The sequence below is a fragment of the Phasianus colchicus genome, chromosome 4 (assembly GCF_987193195.1).
Source record: "Phasianus colchicus chromosome 4, bPhaCol1.hap1.1, whole genome shotgun sequence".
In the NCBI taxonomy this organism is placed as follows: domain Eukaryota; kingdom Metazoa; phylum Chordata; class Aves; order Galliformes; family Phasianidae; genus Phasianus; species Phasianus colchicus.
Genome location: NC_143439.1, coordinates 43,174,662 through 43,190,529, shown reverse-complemented (window position 1 = coordinate 43,190,529; position 15,868 = coordinate 43,174,662). Strand labels below are relative to the sequence as shown.

The following is a 15,868-nucleotide window of genomic DNA, read 5'->3' as shown; positions in this document are numbered from 1 at the left end:
ATGGCTAGACACTACTCCTACTTTCTCTATGTTGTCCTCTCCATGTGTGAAATAAATGTTACTGCAAGGAAAGTCAGGCTAAAGTATTTTTGTATTTTCAGTTAATCTTAATTTAAAAAGTTAAAAAATAATTTTTCTAGATTTTTCCATTATGCTACTTTTTATAATTATAAAATCCCAGCCAGGTGATTTTAAAGTAGAAATCTTTAATAGTAGTGACAGGAACCAACCTTCTGTGCATAGTCTGATCATTTCACTGTGTAGCTCCAGCTTTACAGTGACAAATTGAACGCTGAAGAAGTTGAGTATTTATCAGAAGAAAATTAGAAGTTGCAACATATAGTACTACAGTAACAGTGAGTTTCTGTGTATTTATTTCCTCCGATAGGAGCCATTTTTATCATTGACAGCTTGGACTATGAAAGTTCTCATGAGTATTACTTGACGGTAGAAGCCACAGATGGAGGCACACCTTCATTAAGTGATGTTGTAACAGTGAATATTAATGTAACAGATATCAATGACAACACTCCAGTGTTTAGCCAAGATACATACACTGCAGTAATCAGTGAGGATGCTGTGCTTGAACAACCAGTCATTACAGTATGTATTTTCACTTTTTTCCCTTGAAATACTCTGTTATAACAATCATGCTTTCAGTCTAAAAGAAATAATTAATGATTGGAAGATGGGCATAAATTAATAAAGATGTTTGCCACTGAGTGAAATGAAATTAATTTTTAAACAGTTTGGAGCCAGACACTTGAAATGCTATGGGAAGGTAGATCATGTTTTATGATATATTTTGTTCTCCTCGTGAAAACAGGACTAATTTTCTGAATTTTTTCCAAAAATTAAATGATGTTGATATGTTCTTAATGTTAGGATGTTTCTCCTAAGAACTGTGTAATATTGTAATATACTAGATGAAAACAGCCATATTTATTTACAGAATGAGTTTGTGTGAATGATGGTAGAGTCTGTATAGACCTGTTTTAAATGAGACTGTAATTTCCCTTAGGTTATGGCAGATGATGCCGATGGACCTTCAAACAACCACATTCACTACACAATTACAGATGGCAATCAGGGAAATCCTTTTACAATTGACCCTTCGAGGGGTGAAATAAAAGTGACTAAACTTCTGGACCGAGAAAAGGTAAGTTTTTCTATACTTTTTGCAGCAGTTGAGTTTATTATAGAAATTTATTTTTTATGCCTAAAGTTTTGAGAGTATATTTCTAAACTACCATTTTAAATGTTCTAAAATTAATATGTGTGTCACTCCAAAAGTAATGCCTCCTATTTACTTTCATGCAAACTATAGCAGATACAAAGAGCACAATAACACTATTTGGTAAAGTCTCAGTAACAAAACAATATTTTTCAACATGATCACCACTAGCTACATATGTTAGCCAGTGGTGAACAAAAGCCTCTGTTCTGTGCTCATAAAAATTTGCACCAGCAGAGGTGACCCACTGTCCCTGTTACCACTGATGAAACCCACTAACTCACTGTGCTCACATCCACCATTTGATCTCCATCAATGTTCAGCAAACACTAATGAATGTCAGTGGGTAGGAGGAACTCAGTTACACACCTTTGCTTCATACGCATTTTGATTTCTGTTGCATGGCAACAAAATGTAAGGGAATATTGTTGGGAAGGTTCAACATCTACTGCCATACCACTAGCATCCACCTCTGAAGTCGTGGGACAAGGTAATAAAATAGGAGTTATTACTTTTGGAGCAGCCCTTGTACAGCTGTGACAATGTGATCATATCCATTTGTGTCAGTACCTTTTGGGGACAGGGTGGGGGGGCATCTGTGGGGAGAGAAAAATGATTAAAGATAAAATGGCAAGTTTAATGGAGGTTTGCGCTAGAAGATTTCTTAAAAGAAAATATGAGTTTATTATTCTTTCTTTGTTCTTTAGTAAATGTATGTTTTTGTTTTGTTTGTTTGTTTTAATTTTTAAATAGATTTCAGGATATACCTTGACAGTTCAAGCTTCGGATAATGGAAGCCCACCTAGACGTAACACTACTACAGTTAACATTGATGTTTCTGATGTAAATGACAATCCTCCAGTATTCTCAAAAGGAAACTATAGCATTATCATCCAGGTATACTAGATGCATACAGTAATGCTCTTGTAATCAAATCAATAATAGTATTTGAATGTTAATTTGTGACTTGAAAAAATTTTGCAGGATGATAAACCTAATGTTTCAATTTTATTTTCTATATTGTCATTTTGTAATTAAGGTTGTTAATGAGACTGCGTACTTGAATAAGTGTGTTAAGAGTGTTAAGTTGGTCCATCCGAGTCTGAGGGACGCAGAGGAGTTGCCCAAGAGTGTTAAGAGTTACGAAGTCCATATTGTGCAGTCTACTTAGAAACTCACTTTGCATGTAGACTGTGTTTTTACCCTGTGTATGTGTATATATAATACATTGAATTTGAATTCGTATTTACAGTGCTCTTAATATCATACAAGTAGGTTAGAATACATAATAATTGTGCTATTTCGTATTGATCTTTGAGTCACTTTAGGTACCTGTTACTGTGAAGCAGGAGTTTTGCACTGTGACAGAGTTTGAGTTCATTCCTATTGGCCTCCTCTGGGATCAGAGACAATTAAAACAGGAGTAGTATTTCACAGTGCTACATACCAATTCTTTGACTGATTTTGCACCTTAGTATAGTAGTAGTGGAGCAGATTCTCAATGGCTATCAAATATTTGCCTGATTCAGAGAACTCTCCACTAAAGCAAAGGATAGCAGAGATAGCTTTCTTACTTCTTGCCTTCCCAAATTCAGTCGAGAATGAATGGAAGGGAAGGAAGCAATAATTATTAAGATCTTTGTACTGGTAACATAAATCAGCTCAGTCCCTTGGGTTCTTTCACTGTTGCTGGCCCTGGCCTTGTGCAGTAGGTAAGTGAAGATCGGACAATAATATCTGGTAATTTGAGCCTACCTAACATACCACTTCTGTTCAGGACTGTTACATGATTTGTAAAGGTACCTTTCCAAAAGAGGGTAAGGTAATTTATTTCTACCCAACGTTTAAAGTATACAAGTAAGATATCTTGAATTAGTGTGCTATCAAAAGTATTTTGCTTTCTCCAGTTACAATCTTTTTTGAAGTCAATGTAATTAATGTTGGTAATGTTTCTCTCACTCAGTCTTTGTCTTATTGTTCATTCATATTAATCCATCCCAGTCTGAGGGACGCAGAGGAGTTGCCCAAGAATGTTGGTCTGCATTTCCTGATACACTGGGAATGGACAAAAATGGACAGGAGGCAACTGGCAATGTTCTTAGCTAGTATTAAAACCAAATAAATTTAGATGTTGAATTGTAAATATTGCTTAAAATTGTGGTCCTTGTCTGGTTTTCTTAAGAAAAGTAGGCTGCCATATCTGATAAAATTAACTTGACAGAATTTCATCTGCTTACTCTCTCAAGAAGAGAGTATTCTTGTTACTGAGAGTTTTGCAACTATAAGAATAGCATTTTTTATTACTGTACTTTGCAGTGACACTTCTACTTTTTTGGCATTTAAAATTTGCATATGTATAAAATCTGGTAGATACAGTATAACACGTTATGGGAGAGTTGTTCTCAGCTTGAGGTAAGGTTGTGAACATCAGAGGCGCAATAAGCCTAAGTGTGTAAAGAGTCTGAAACATCAGACATCCATATTATGCCAACTTGGATTTCGTATTTTAAGCAGACTGTGGCTTTATTCATGTGACAATAATTTGAGACACAAGGGGTGAGATGGAGTAATATGTTTTTGTAATCCTCCCACAAAGGCACTGAATTACATTTAGTGAGTATTTTAGCTACATTTGAAATCTTTGATGACTAGGTAGTTAATCTCCTGTAATTTTAATTCTGACTGAAAGTGGAAAAAGTGAAGTTTCAAGGGTAAGCTACCTACAACATTCTCAGACAAAGCTTTAGAAAAGAATCAAAACCTAAGAATTTTTTTACTGGTTTTATCATTCTTCACAGAGGGTAGTATTTGTTCTTAAACAGTTTTGTCATTCTGATTTTACTGATAGTTATTAACTGATTTGACAGTAAATTGGTTTTCTTTCTTTTTGTGAAAAATGAATGTCAGTATATATGTCCAAGTGCAACAAAACTAATGTGATTGTGTAATGCATTTTTAGGAAAATAAGCCTGTTGGGTTTAGTGTGCTTCAGCTGGTGGTGACAGACAAGGATTCTTCTCACAATGGTCCTCCTTTTCTTTTCACCATCCTGAGTGGAAATGAAGAGAACGCTTTCCAGGTTAACCATCAAGGAGTACTGACAACAACTGCTGCTCTGAATCGCAAAGTGAGGGATCACTATTTACTACATGTTAAGGTAGGATACACTACATCTAGCTGCTTTGTAGTTTAAGAATTAAACTTTCTCCACTTGTACACAAACCACCACCTTTTCCTGTTACTTGGAAGATAATTTGCCTTTCTGTTACAAGATTTTGACATGCTAAGTAGTTATTTGAGGCATGTCCTTTGCAGTAGCATCTTCAGAGACAGTTTGTTAATTTAAGTGGAATTGTACTGCAAATGTAATAGTGAAGTGAACTAACTGTTAGTGTTTGGTGCCAGTGAAATGTTGACAGGGTGAGTGCTTTTGATAAGGCCTTTCACATGAGGTACATATTTTAACTTACACATTTTGCTGCACTCTGGCATCTGTCTGGAAAAGCCGGCAGGAGAGAGGTCTCTTGAACCACCTCCTATTCACTGCAAACTCCTGCCCCCGCTATTGCTTTGATGCTTGAAGCTGTGAGCTAGAATACACTGATACAATGGCAAGGGATTTTAAAATTTTCATGGCGTGGCAGTACTGACATTCTTCTATAGCACTACATTCTTTTTTTGAAAGCAATTGAAAACATGTAATTTTTTTTTTTAAGTTTGGAAGACCAAGTCAGTGGACCTTTCACATAGCATTCAACCTCTCTGTCTGATTCCCATAAGCAGTAGCACTGTACTTGCAGGTCTCAGAATTTTGCTGTGGCAAAGAATTCAAAAATGAATGTCTGCGTACACTTGCAACAGTTGTGCAGAAGGCTATGTCCGAAAATCAGAATTACAGTAAAGGATAGATAAATTAAATTAGTTCTCTAAAATAGTTTTTGCACCTTAACATTAGAAAAAAAAAAAAAAAAAAAACATTTTATTTAATCTTATCTAGTCCCTTTTTATTCGGTAATAAATTAAGAAACTGTGACCAGGGGATTTAAAATTGATAGGCTAATATAGTTGGCCTTAATTTCTAAATACCTCATTTCCAAAGGTACATTTTAAGAAAAGTTCTCAACTTTATTTTTATATGATTTTATATGGCCTTTAAATCTCTGTTATTCTTATACGTAATATTGTACATAATTTCTGAATAAATGTGTAGAATTTTACAGCAGTACTGTTTGCTCAATAGTGTAGTGAATTTTGTCTGCAATGGGGTAATAATGGTAGTGTATTTATACAAAGTTGACCTCTTCTCTTTGGGGAATGAAAAAAAAATTCCCACAGGTACTGTGATTTCTTTCTTGAGTCACTGAAACATTCAGGATCAGGAGAAACATGTATCAGGAGACATGAGTATAAGAAGCAGCATAGGTAAAGGCTCGTTTTAAGTTTAGTTTAGGATTTAAGAATATAGATTAAAAAGGGGTCAGGGACATAAATCATCCCACTGTCAGTTATTTGCTTTTTAGTAATGATCTACTAATGATCTGGTGAGACAGATTAGCCTTCAAATGAAGGGTCTATTGGCCTTCCTGGGTTGCATGGGTCCAAAGCAGGATTCAAAGGTGGGCTTTGTCACACTTACATAATATGCTTTCCAAATTCTGTACTGTTTTCCCAAAGTCGTGTTTTTGCTTAGGGAGGAGAATATCAAGCAGTATTTTTCCTGTGTGTGCTATTCGTATAATACAAGATTTGTATTTTATATTTTTCTATAAACAGTAACTGATTTAGGAGATGAAGAAAAACTTCTTCAAAAACAATAGTGGTCAGGTGCTGGAACGGGCTGCCCAGGGAGACATTGGAGTCCCTGGAGGTGTTCAAGAAACATTTAGGTGTTGTACTGAGGGACATGGTTTAGTGGGAAATATTGACGATAGGTGGCCAATTGGACTGGATGATCTTGGAGGTCATTTCCAACTTTGGTGATTCTATGATTTATATGTAATTTGTTGCTAAAGCATATTCCTGTTAACGTACATGGCTGCAATTTTGACTGCTGTGTGGATTGTGGATTGTTAGACTGTCTTAATCCCACTTCATGATTTAGCTGCACGTTTGGCCCTTCCTAATGTGTCTGCCTATTGTTAAGTACAGGAGATCAATCTAACACTTTTCTCATGATGGATTCATGCAATTCTTTTCATTTGCAAGCCACCTAGACTGTAGAATGCTTGTAAGCAGTCTCTCAGTACTTCAGCTGTCTTATCTTTAGCACAGCATCAGTGCAAAATGATCAGTGTCATTCTTTCTAGAGAATGAATAAAGGGAGAATTTTAATCACACTCAATAGCTAAACAAGCATCTTAAAGTACTCATTTAGAACAAACACTTTTCAGAGTTTGTACATCAGTGTTAGATTAAACTAACATCATACATTTTTGTTGTTGTTGTTGTTCTGTATTGCCCAATCAATATTTTGTAACTGTCTCATACTTTGATTTAGAAGTTCTTTGCATGGAATCTGGAAATATATTGCTGCCTTTCAGTTGCCATTTATCATCACTTATTATGACCATTTTTTTTAAATTGACATAGTGCTATATAATTTGCAATTATCTTTTCTTTAGTGAGTCACCACACTCAAGCATGAAGGAATCTAAGACTAAAACTACCATTTCCATATCACAAGCCTTCAGTTTCAGTGACACACATAAAAATAGATACATGACTTTCTGGGGAAAATATTATTTTCCTTTTCACTTAAAAGAATTGGGAAAAAAAAAAAAGTATCTTCTCAAGTCTCTAATTTCTGTACTTTTTTCTTGCGGCTCCTAGGTTAATGGCTGTGCATGATCCATTGTTGCTTGGTTTTGCTTTTTAACTGATCTTCACTGCCGCCCCTTTACTGTACTCACAGCTTTTATTTCTTTCTGAATGGATTGCTGAGGCAGGGCTCTTCTTATGTTACGGGTTTAGTTGAACTCAGGAAACCCTCCCCCTGCCATACACACACAGAAAGCACTAGTAATAAACTTTCACATGTGCTTTTTTTTTCCCAACATGTACATGCCACTCAGATTTGCTTTCCTTTTTTCCAAAGGAAATAGACTATCCATTAACAAATGTCTCATAGCATTAGTGTGTGAAATGTTCAGCTATGAGTCATACGGTCTCTTTTGTACTGCACTTCTGAAGTCTTTAGTCTAAAACTACAGCAGATTTTTAAGTATCTACACTATTGAAAGATAGTTTCTTCTGGGGGTCTTCTTTCCTACTTGCTGTCCATTTGTTATAATTTTGCTCACTTGTTAGTTTTAAGTACTTTTGTGTTTTCCCTTGGGCTTTTGTGCTGCAGATAGACTGCCTGCCTTGTCTTGTTTCCAGGCAGAAATCTAGGCAAAACAAAACTTTGCCAACATAAGCTTGCTCCGTCTCTCTGTCTCTCTCCTTATTTGTGCTTGGGTAACCAGAGGTCAAGCTTCTAGCTTTGCCTTTTGGAATTACTGATAGAAGTATGTAGTTCTATGAGACATACCTAGCCTTCTAAAAATTTTGTACACATATTGTTTTCTGGAGTTATTTTCTTTTGCTTAAATTTGCCTGAAAAATCAAAAGCGATTCCTCTGCATAGATTCTGCAGAGTGTACCATCAACCTGTAGTCATGGAAAAATTATTTCAACATCTTTTGAACAGTGGAGGATATCTTATATTCTCTGAGCCCTGCATATCCTCTCTGTTCCTTCACATCATATCTACGTCATCTTTGCCTGTTTCTTTAGTCTCGTTTTCAGTAACTGTGAAAGAAAACTGGGAAAAAGCTAGAAGGGAAACAAGAACTGAGAAATGTAAGGTGAAAGAAGTAAACCTAAAGGAATACTCTTTATTATTCTTATTATCATTTTTTTCTGTTCTCTTATCATCTAATACCCGTGTATGCTGTTGTCAAAAAAGGATGAAAGATAGGGGACATGATGTTTTAAAGACTTTAAAATTGAGTTAGGCTGATTCTGTTAATTACTATAGTTGTCTGAAACAAATACCGTCACAGATTGTTTTTTTTTCCTCTTCATGATTACCAATCATGAAAGACAGCATAATTAACTGTGACTTTCTACATTCATTGTTTTTCTTTTGCAGTACTATTTGGCATACTGCATGTAGATTGTCTTCAAGACCCATCTCCTAATAAGTGGTGAAACTTGTTAGAAATTTAGAGTCCATGAGTCATTTTGAGTTTGTAATTTCTTTCCATGCTTGCACTAAAAAAGCTTCAAGCACCATCTGCTGTCTGAAATCAGCTACTGTGCATTTCCTCTGCATTTGCTATAAGTGCTAATAGGCTTTCTTGCACGTAGAGGTATTAAGAACACTGTATGCTTTTAATCTTGGAAGAAGTGAAACATGTCTGTGTGTGTGCATTTGAAATAAGGTTTCTAAATTTTCAAAATTAACTTGTCATAAACCTGAATTTGCAATTTTTAAAAATCATTTACCCATAAAAACTTCTGTATGTTTGTGTGTGTGTTTGTAGAAAAATACCACACTACTGCATAATGTACACATCCCTACAACAGAATTTGGTGAGATAAAGCAAAAAATCTAATTATACCCTTGTCTTCCACTAGGTCACAGATAATGGAAAGCCACCGTTGTCATCTCTGACATACGTTGATATTAGAGTTATTGAGGAAAGCATTTATCCTCCAGCAATTCTGCCTCTAGAAATCTTTATTACAGCCTTTGGCGAAGAATATTCAGGTGGTGTCATTGGAAAAATTCATGCAACTGACCAAGATGTTTATGATACTTTGACTTATAGCCTGGACCCCAAAATGGAATCCATGTTCTCTGTTTCCAGTACTGGAGGCAAACTAATAGCACATAAAAGGTTAGATGTGGGACAATACCTCCTAAATGTCACTGTTACAGATGGAAAATTTACAACTGCAGCTGATATTACTGTGCACATCAAACAAATCACACAAGATTTACTAAACCACAGCATTACAATACGCTTTGCAAACCTTGCTCCTGAAGAATTCATTGGCGATTACTGGCGCAATTTCCAGAGAGCTTTGAGAAACATCTTAGGTGTGAGGAGAAACGACATCCAGATTGTTAGTTTGCAGCCTTCTGATCCTCCTTCAAACCTTGATGTCCTCTTGAATATTGAAAAATCTGGAAGCTTTCAGCATCCAATGAGAATTTTGCTCCACAAGATAAATTCTTCTGTGCCTGACCTAGAGGAGATTCTAGGCGTCCGAATAATTGATGTTTTCCATAAGCTTTGTGCAGGCCTAGACTGTCCTTTGAAATTTTGTGAAGAAAAAGTAACACTGGATGAGAATATCATGTCAACTCACAGCACAGCCAGGCTGAGTTTTGTCACTCCCCGTCATCACAGAGCAGCAGTTTGTCTTTGTAAAGGTAAGGAAAGCAGAAAGGAAAACCGTCCTGTAACCCGCAATATTCACTGAATTTTATTTAAAATAAGGAGTAATTTTTCTCTTAAAATGAGATAACAAGACTTTATACAATATATGCTTATGGGAGGTCATTTTTTTTATACTTATATCTTCATTATCCATTTTATAGAGTACTTTTTCCTTTGTTGTTTCTTCTAGATTGCATAAATAATGACTATTCAGTCTTGTATGCACAGAAATAAGTTATTGCAAAGTACTTGAGTATGTCTGGGTTTCTGCTAAGAGAAAGATCTCATACAGCTTCAAAACTTAGCTTTGAATGACAGCTTGAATCAGGAAATTAATATCCATTAAAATAGATAAAAGCATACAGATTTATAACAAATGATGAATTTGTGTTTGGCTCTTAGGAAAATGAGATGGCTTTTTAAAATCATTGATTAGTACTGCTGGCTGAACTTACGTCTGAAGTAAATACTTCAAGCCCATTCCTTTTCTGTCTCAAATACACACTCTTCTCCTCTGCTTATGTTTTATGTCTATGTATTTGTGGGTTTTTTTATGATGTATGACAGTAGGAGTAAACCTTAAACCACAGCATGATTTTCCAAATTGTATCAGTTGAATTGAGGTAACTGTGAACATCATCCATTGTACACACTATTTGCCTAGTCTGTATTTGTCAATCACATCTCATAACTATTATTCACTTCCTTGTTGCCTGATACTGAGGAGTATAATTTGGGTTGCTATCAGCACCTGTTCATAAATGTCCTTTTTTCACAAAATACTATTACTGCCAACAGAAGAAAAATAATATATTTCATTTTACAGAAGGGAAATGCCCTGTGGTGAGTAGTGTGTGTGAAGGAAACCCATGCCCTGAAGGTACTGAATGTTTAGGAGATCCAAAGGATGGAAAATACACCTGTGTTTGCCATGACAGCAAAACTGAACAGTGTCCTGGTAAGAACTTTGCTTTAAAAAATTTCTTCATAAAACCATACTATTTTCCAGTCCTGTGTTAACGTGTCATATTTTTCTGTATCCTTCATCATCAGTGGGCTCTGCCGTGACATTCAGTGGGAACAGTTATGTGAAATATCGTCTCATGGAAAATGAGAACAAAGAAGAAATGAAGTTGACAATGAGACTTAGAACTTATTCTGCTCATGCAGTTGTAATGTATGCTCGAGGAACAGACTACAGTATCTTAGAGGTATATATCTCCTCTTTAATTCATACCAACATTTCTGCAGAGTAGTTATAACTGAGAGTTGCATTCAGGATAGTTTTTTTATACATCCTGGTGGCCAACATTTATAAAATCTTTTAATACGTAAAAAGAATTTATTTTCTTCAATGTTAAAAAAAATGAGAAAAAAGAAAAGGATCTACTTTAAATACTAGTTTTAAATTTATTTGTTTCTGATACTCTTCAAGTCCAGATAGAAAAAAGATTTTAAAACATGAGATATTAATCACTTAAAACACAAGAATCTGCAATCTTTTGATGACAATCTGTGAGTTCTTTACTGTAGGAAGAAAAAGAAAAAAGTACTATATGCATTTTAATTAAAAGGATCGTATAAAGTGAATCACAATCACTGTGAATGTTTAGAATACATTGCTAGTAAACTGGTGTCTTTATGGACACCACCATCATCTTGTCTCTATAATAAACGTAAATTTTAAGAGGCACCAATATGTTTGACTTTACTTTTTGCAGGGATTTTCTGTCTGTGCTCCATTTGTTGATGATGTGTCTTTCTTCTATAGATTCATCATGGAAGGCTGCAATATAAATTTGACTGTGGCAGTGGACCTGGCATTGTCTCTGTTCAGAGCATTCAGATTAATGATGGCCAGTGGCATTCAGTATCTCTTGAAGTAGATGGAAATTATGCACGACTTGTTCTAGACAGGGTGCATACTGCATCTGGTACTGCTCCTGGTACACTTAGGACACTAAACCTAGATAATCATGTGTTTTTTGGTGGTCATATTCGGCAGCAAGGTGCAAGACATGGCAGGAGTCCTCAGGTTAGCAGTGGTTTCAGAGGCTGCATGGATTCTATTGTTCTTAATGGACAAGAGCTCCCCTTAAATAGCAAGCCACGAAATTATGCACACATGGAAGAATCTGTCGATGTGACTCCTGGGTGCTTGCTTAGTACCACAGAAGGTTGTTCAAGTAACCCATGTCAGAATGGAGGCATCTGCAATGCCCTGTCAAATGGAGGTAAGCTGTTCTGCTAGTTTTCAAAACTGCTTTTCCACTTACTTGCCTTGGAAGGTCAAAACAATTTTGCAAATATTTTTTGCTTTCCCAGAGAGTTGTAGAAGGCTGGTTGTCCCTTACACAGGGAGTAAGGCTGTGTCTACCTGTGTTCTAGACACTGAGTTCCTTGGAATAAGAAGTAGGCAAAACCCATCAAACAATGCAAGGATTTAATCGTCAGTGTCAGTCAACATGGAGGTCCGTTCTCTGAATGCCTACTTTAGAACTTTAACATTTCTGAAAACATTATGACAAGCATGATTTCTGAGATACAAGTGACAGTTAAGTTTCAGTCACATGCCAGAGAACATTTCCATTAGACTTTCCTTCATTTTTCAGTAGAATATTTCTATTTCTGTCCCTTCTCTCTCTTTGAACAGGTAGGTGGGCAGGGCAGATTTTATCTTGAATCCAGTAAAGCTGTGTGCACCTTTCAAAAACAGTGTATTTGATTTCAGGTTACTACTGCAAGTGCGCTCCTTTATTCATGGGAACTCACTGTGATGTAAGCGTCAACCCATGTGCTTCCAATCCCTGCCTTTATGGTGGTACTTGCATCCCAGTCAGCGATGATTTCATCTGCCAGTGCCGAGGACAGTACACAGGCCAAAGGTATGTTTGCATGTTTTTTTGTGCAAATGAACCCTTTACAACACAGAATATAAATGTAACACCTTCTCTGTTTTTTTTTAATGTCTTTCCTACTTCAAGTTTACACTTTGAAACCCGCTGGAGTTGGTTAATGTCAGCCCCTATATTGCAGCCTTGAATCCCACTATATCTGATACTATTTACGCAACTTACAGTAAGACAGTGGCTCTTTTGTTGTTATTGGTTTTTTTCCTCTTTTGAAGGTGCCAGCTGGGTCCATATTGCAAAGACAATCCTTGTAAAAACAGTGGCAAGTGCATTGACAGTTTGGATGGACCTGTTTGTGAGTGTGAAGCAGGCTTTCGGGGAGAAAGGTGAGTAGATCATTCCACAGAAATGGAAATTTTATCAATGTTTAACAGTTCAAGTTGATAGAAATCTGGAATGGTGATAGAATAGCAAGTTGCCTGGTAGTGTATAGTATTACATATTAAACGTATTTAGAGTTGTTGAACGATGAGACTACAGCAGTGATTACTGATGTTAGCTAACCCTCGTTTCTCTTCTCTTATTCTGGTAGGTGTCTGACCGATATTGATGAATGCACAGACAACCCATGTCTTAATGGTGCCCTTTGTGAGAATACTTATGGTTCATATCACTGCAATTGCAGCCATGGATTTGGAGGAAAGCACTGCACAGACATTGTTCTTAACAAATATGTTTCAACTTCTTGGAACATTAGTTTAGCTGAAGTAATTGGAATTATTGTTTTCATCGCTGGAATATTCTTGTTAGTTGGGATTTTTGTTATTTGCCGCAAAGTGATGAATAGAAAGAAGAAACACCAACCAGAACCTGAAGACAAGCAGATGGGAGCTACAACAGCTTTCTTGCAGCGGCCTTATTTTGATGCAAAATTAAATAAGAACATCTATTCTGACATCCCACCACAGGTTCCTGTTCGTCCCATTTCGTACACTCCAAGCATTCCAAGTGACTCCAGAAACAATCTTGACAGGAATTCTTTTGAGGGGTCTGCAATCCCTGAGCACCCAGAATTTAGTACTTTTAACCCAGATTCTGTACATGGCCACCGGAAAGCTGTAGCTGTTTGCAGTGTAGCACCAAACCTGCCACCTCCACCTCCCTCCAACTCTCCTTCAGACAGCGATTCAATACAGAAGCCCAGCTGGGATTTTGACTATGACAGTAAGAAACATTCTTAGTTTTGTTATCTTTTAGTTAAAGGTGTGTTTGTGGCACAGTTTTACTATGAGCTCAAAGCCTGTCTGTGCCTGCTGTGGTAGAAGATTTTACTAGTTCTCAAGTCTGATCCAGCTTCATACACTACTAAGTTTTCTTAGAAGTGTAGATCTTAGAAAGCTTTAATTTCTACTGACTCTTTTAATCAAGTCTATTAATTGCCTCACTTGAAACTTTATCTTCCAGCTAAAGTAGTAGATCTTGACCCCTGCCTTTCAAAAAAGCCTCTGGATGAAAAGAGCTCCCATCCTTATAGTGCTAGAGAAAGCATGTCTGAAGTCCAGTCTCTTAGCTCCTTCCAGTCTGAATCATGTGATGACAATGGTATGTAAACTCTAATCATTCTGTATTGCTGCTTACGTTCATTCATAATGTCTCTGCATCTAAATCTCTCTCTCAGTATTAATAGGAGTTACATACATCTAATATATATTAAGTACACAATTTAATATATATTAGTATTTATTTTAATACTCAAATCTGTTAGTGCTTTTTGCCTATGTTTATTACTTTACCTTAAAATTACCTATATATTCATGCCAGTGTTAGAATATTAACAGTGTAAATGCAGCACAAGGTATTTAGCACTGTGTGTTAAAAAAGCACATTCAAATTTAATGATTAGTTATCTTATGTATAGTGAATTTTAAAAACAGCCTTTGCCTGTGCAACTACAACTTCAGTTTTGACGTTCAGCTTTTAGTAAAGCTTTCTGGTGTTACAGTTTCATGTGTTTCCTTCTCTTTTTCTTGCTGCGACCTCAGCTCCCATATGGATCAGATCAGTTCTGAGTGAGAGCAGAGTTTAAGGGATTGCTTGTAAGTTTGATTACTTTAGTAATGAAGGAAGCTACAAAAAAGGAATTTTATTACAGTAGAGCAGTATACTTGGCTTTCACCATGATTATAAGGAATTAATTAAAAAATTAATGCTCTGAAAAAAGCCAATATGAAAATGAAAATATAAATCTTTTAATCACAATCCTAGTCCCACAAAGCATAATCAGTGTACTTATTTGAGCATTTTATTACTATTTATTGATTGGAAGTCTTATTTTTCTGTTACAACAGATGCTTTTACTGTTTGATCGGAATGCATCTATATATTCAGAAATATATTAGACTTGATTGGACAAAGACATGGTTGTCTAATAATTTGCTAAGTTCAGGTGTTCTGACTATTCCAATTCCTGCTTTTGTCTCTGTATGGTAACAAGAATTTAAAATTTCTTTAGCTTAGGAGTAAAGAACACTCCACTTCTTAACAAGTTAGAATGGTTTGTTCTTTAATAGAAATCTGTTAATGATTGGTGAAAGTAAAATGGTATGCTTATAGTACTCATCACTTATCAGTAGACTTTATATCAACTTTCAACTTTTTCCTGTGGTATTAAGTGTTGTGCAGTACATGTTCTCCCCTCCCCTTCATCCCATATATTTCATACATGCCTACAGGTATTTCTTGTCATGTATTTATTACTCAGTAATACATCATTCTAAGAGAAATAACTGTAGCATCACAGAGATTGTTCCTTCCTCCTTTTTTGGTAGATTTTGAATTTATTAGTTTGAAATCTTATCCCTGAGCCTTGCAAACAAATTGCATGTGCTTACCTCATCCGACTCTATAAATCTTTCTCCCTTCCAAAAGTATGGAGAGGAAGCTATAGCAGATTAATTAATCAATTCTGATTGTTACTTAAAAAAATCACATCAGCAACATCAACCTGATTTTGCCATTCCTACTATCCTTTCATTGCAGTGAAAGATTCTACCTCTCTGTTGAGGGGGAAGAAAACAGCAGTAGGAAGCCTATTCCTTAATTACTCCTTAATTCACCCCACATCAGCATTTGTGGGGTACCTGGGCTTATTGCAATCCAAGTGAAATATGGTACAAACACTATATTGATTAAATATTAAAGCAATTAAAAAAAAAATTCTGTGCTTGTGCAGAATTTCAAGAATAGTTATAACAAGTACCTTGTTATGTTCATAAAGAACAAAAGTCAGGTTCAGAGATGTGTTTTGTGTGTTACATGCAATTGCTTTCTAGTTAGTGTATATATATATATTA

General features: G+C 35.9%; 1 protein-coding gene across 1 annotated transcript in view; it reads left to right on the top strand.

Moving 5' to 3' along the window:
• Window positions 1-15,868, top strand: part of FAT1 (FAT atypical cadherin 1) — a 103,324-nt gene that overhangs the window by 82,371 nt on the left and 5,085 nt on the right. Inside the window, exons 15-26 of the mRNA XM_090139357.1 lie at window positions 389-603; window positions 1,022-1,159; window positions 1,988-2,131; window positions 4,194-4,391; window positions 8,855-9,656; window positions 10,490-10,621; window positions 10,711-10,874; window positions 11,435-11,897; window positions 12,395-12,548; window positions 12,791-12,901; window positions 13,108-13,739; window positions 13,980-14,117. Of these exons, the coding sequence (XP_089995483.1) occupies window positions 389-603; window positions 1,022-1,159; window positions 1,988-2,131; window positions 4,194-4,391; window positions 8,855-9,656; window positions 10,490-10,621; window positions 10,711-10,874; window positions 11,435-11,897; window positions 12,395-12,548; window positions 12,791-12,901; window positions 13,108-13,739; window positions 13,980-14,117 (3,291 nt within the window). The remainder of the gene's footprint in view (window positions 1-388; window positions 604-1,021; window positions 1,160-1,987; window positions 2,132-4,193; window positions 4,392-8,854; window positions 9,657-10,489; window positions 10,622-10,710; window positions 10,875-11,434; window positions 11,898-12,394; window positions 12,549-12,790; window positions 12,902-13,107; window positions 13,740-13,979; window positions 14,118-15,868) is intronic.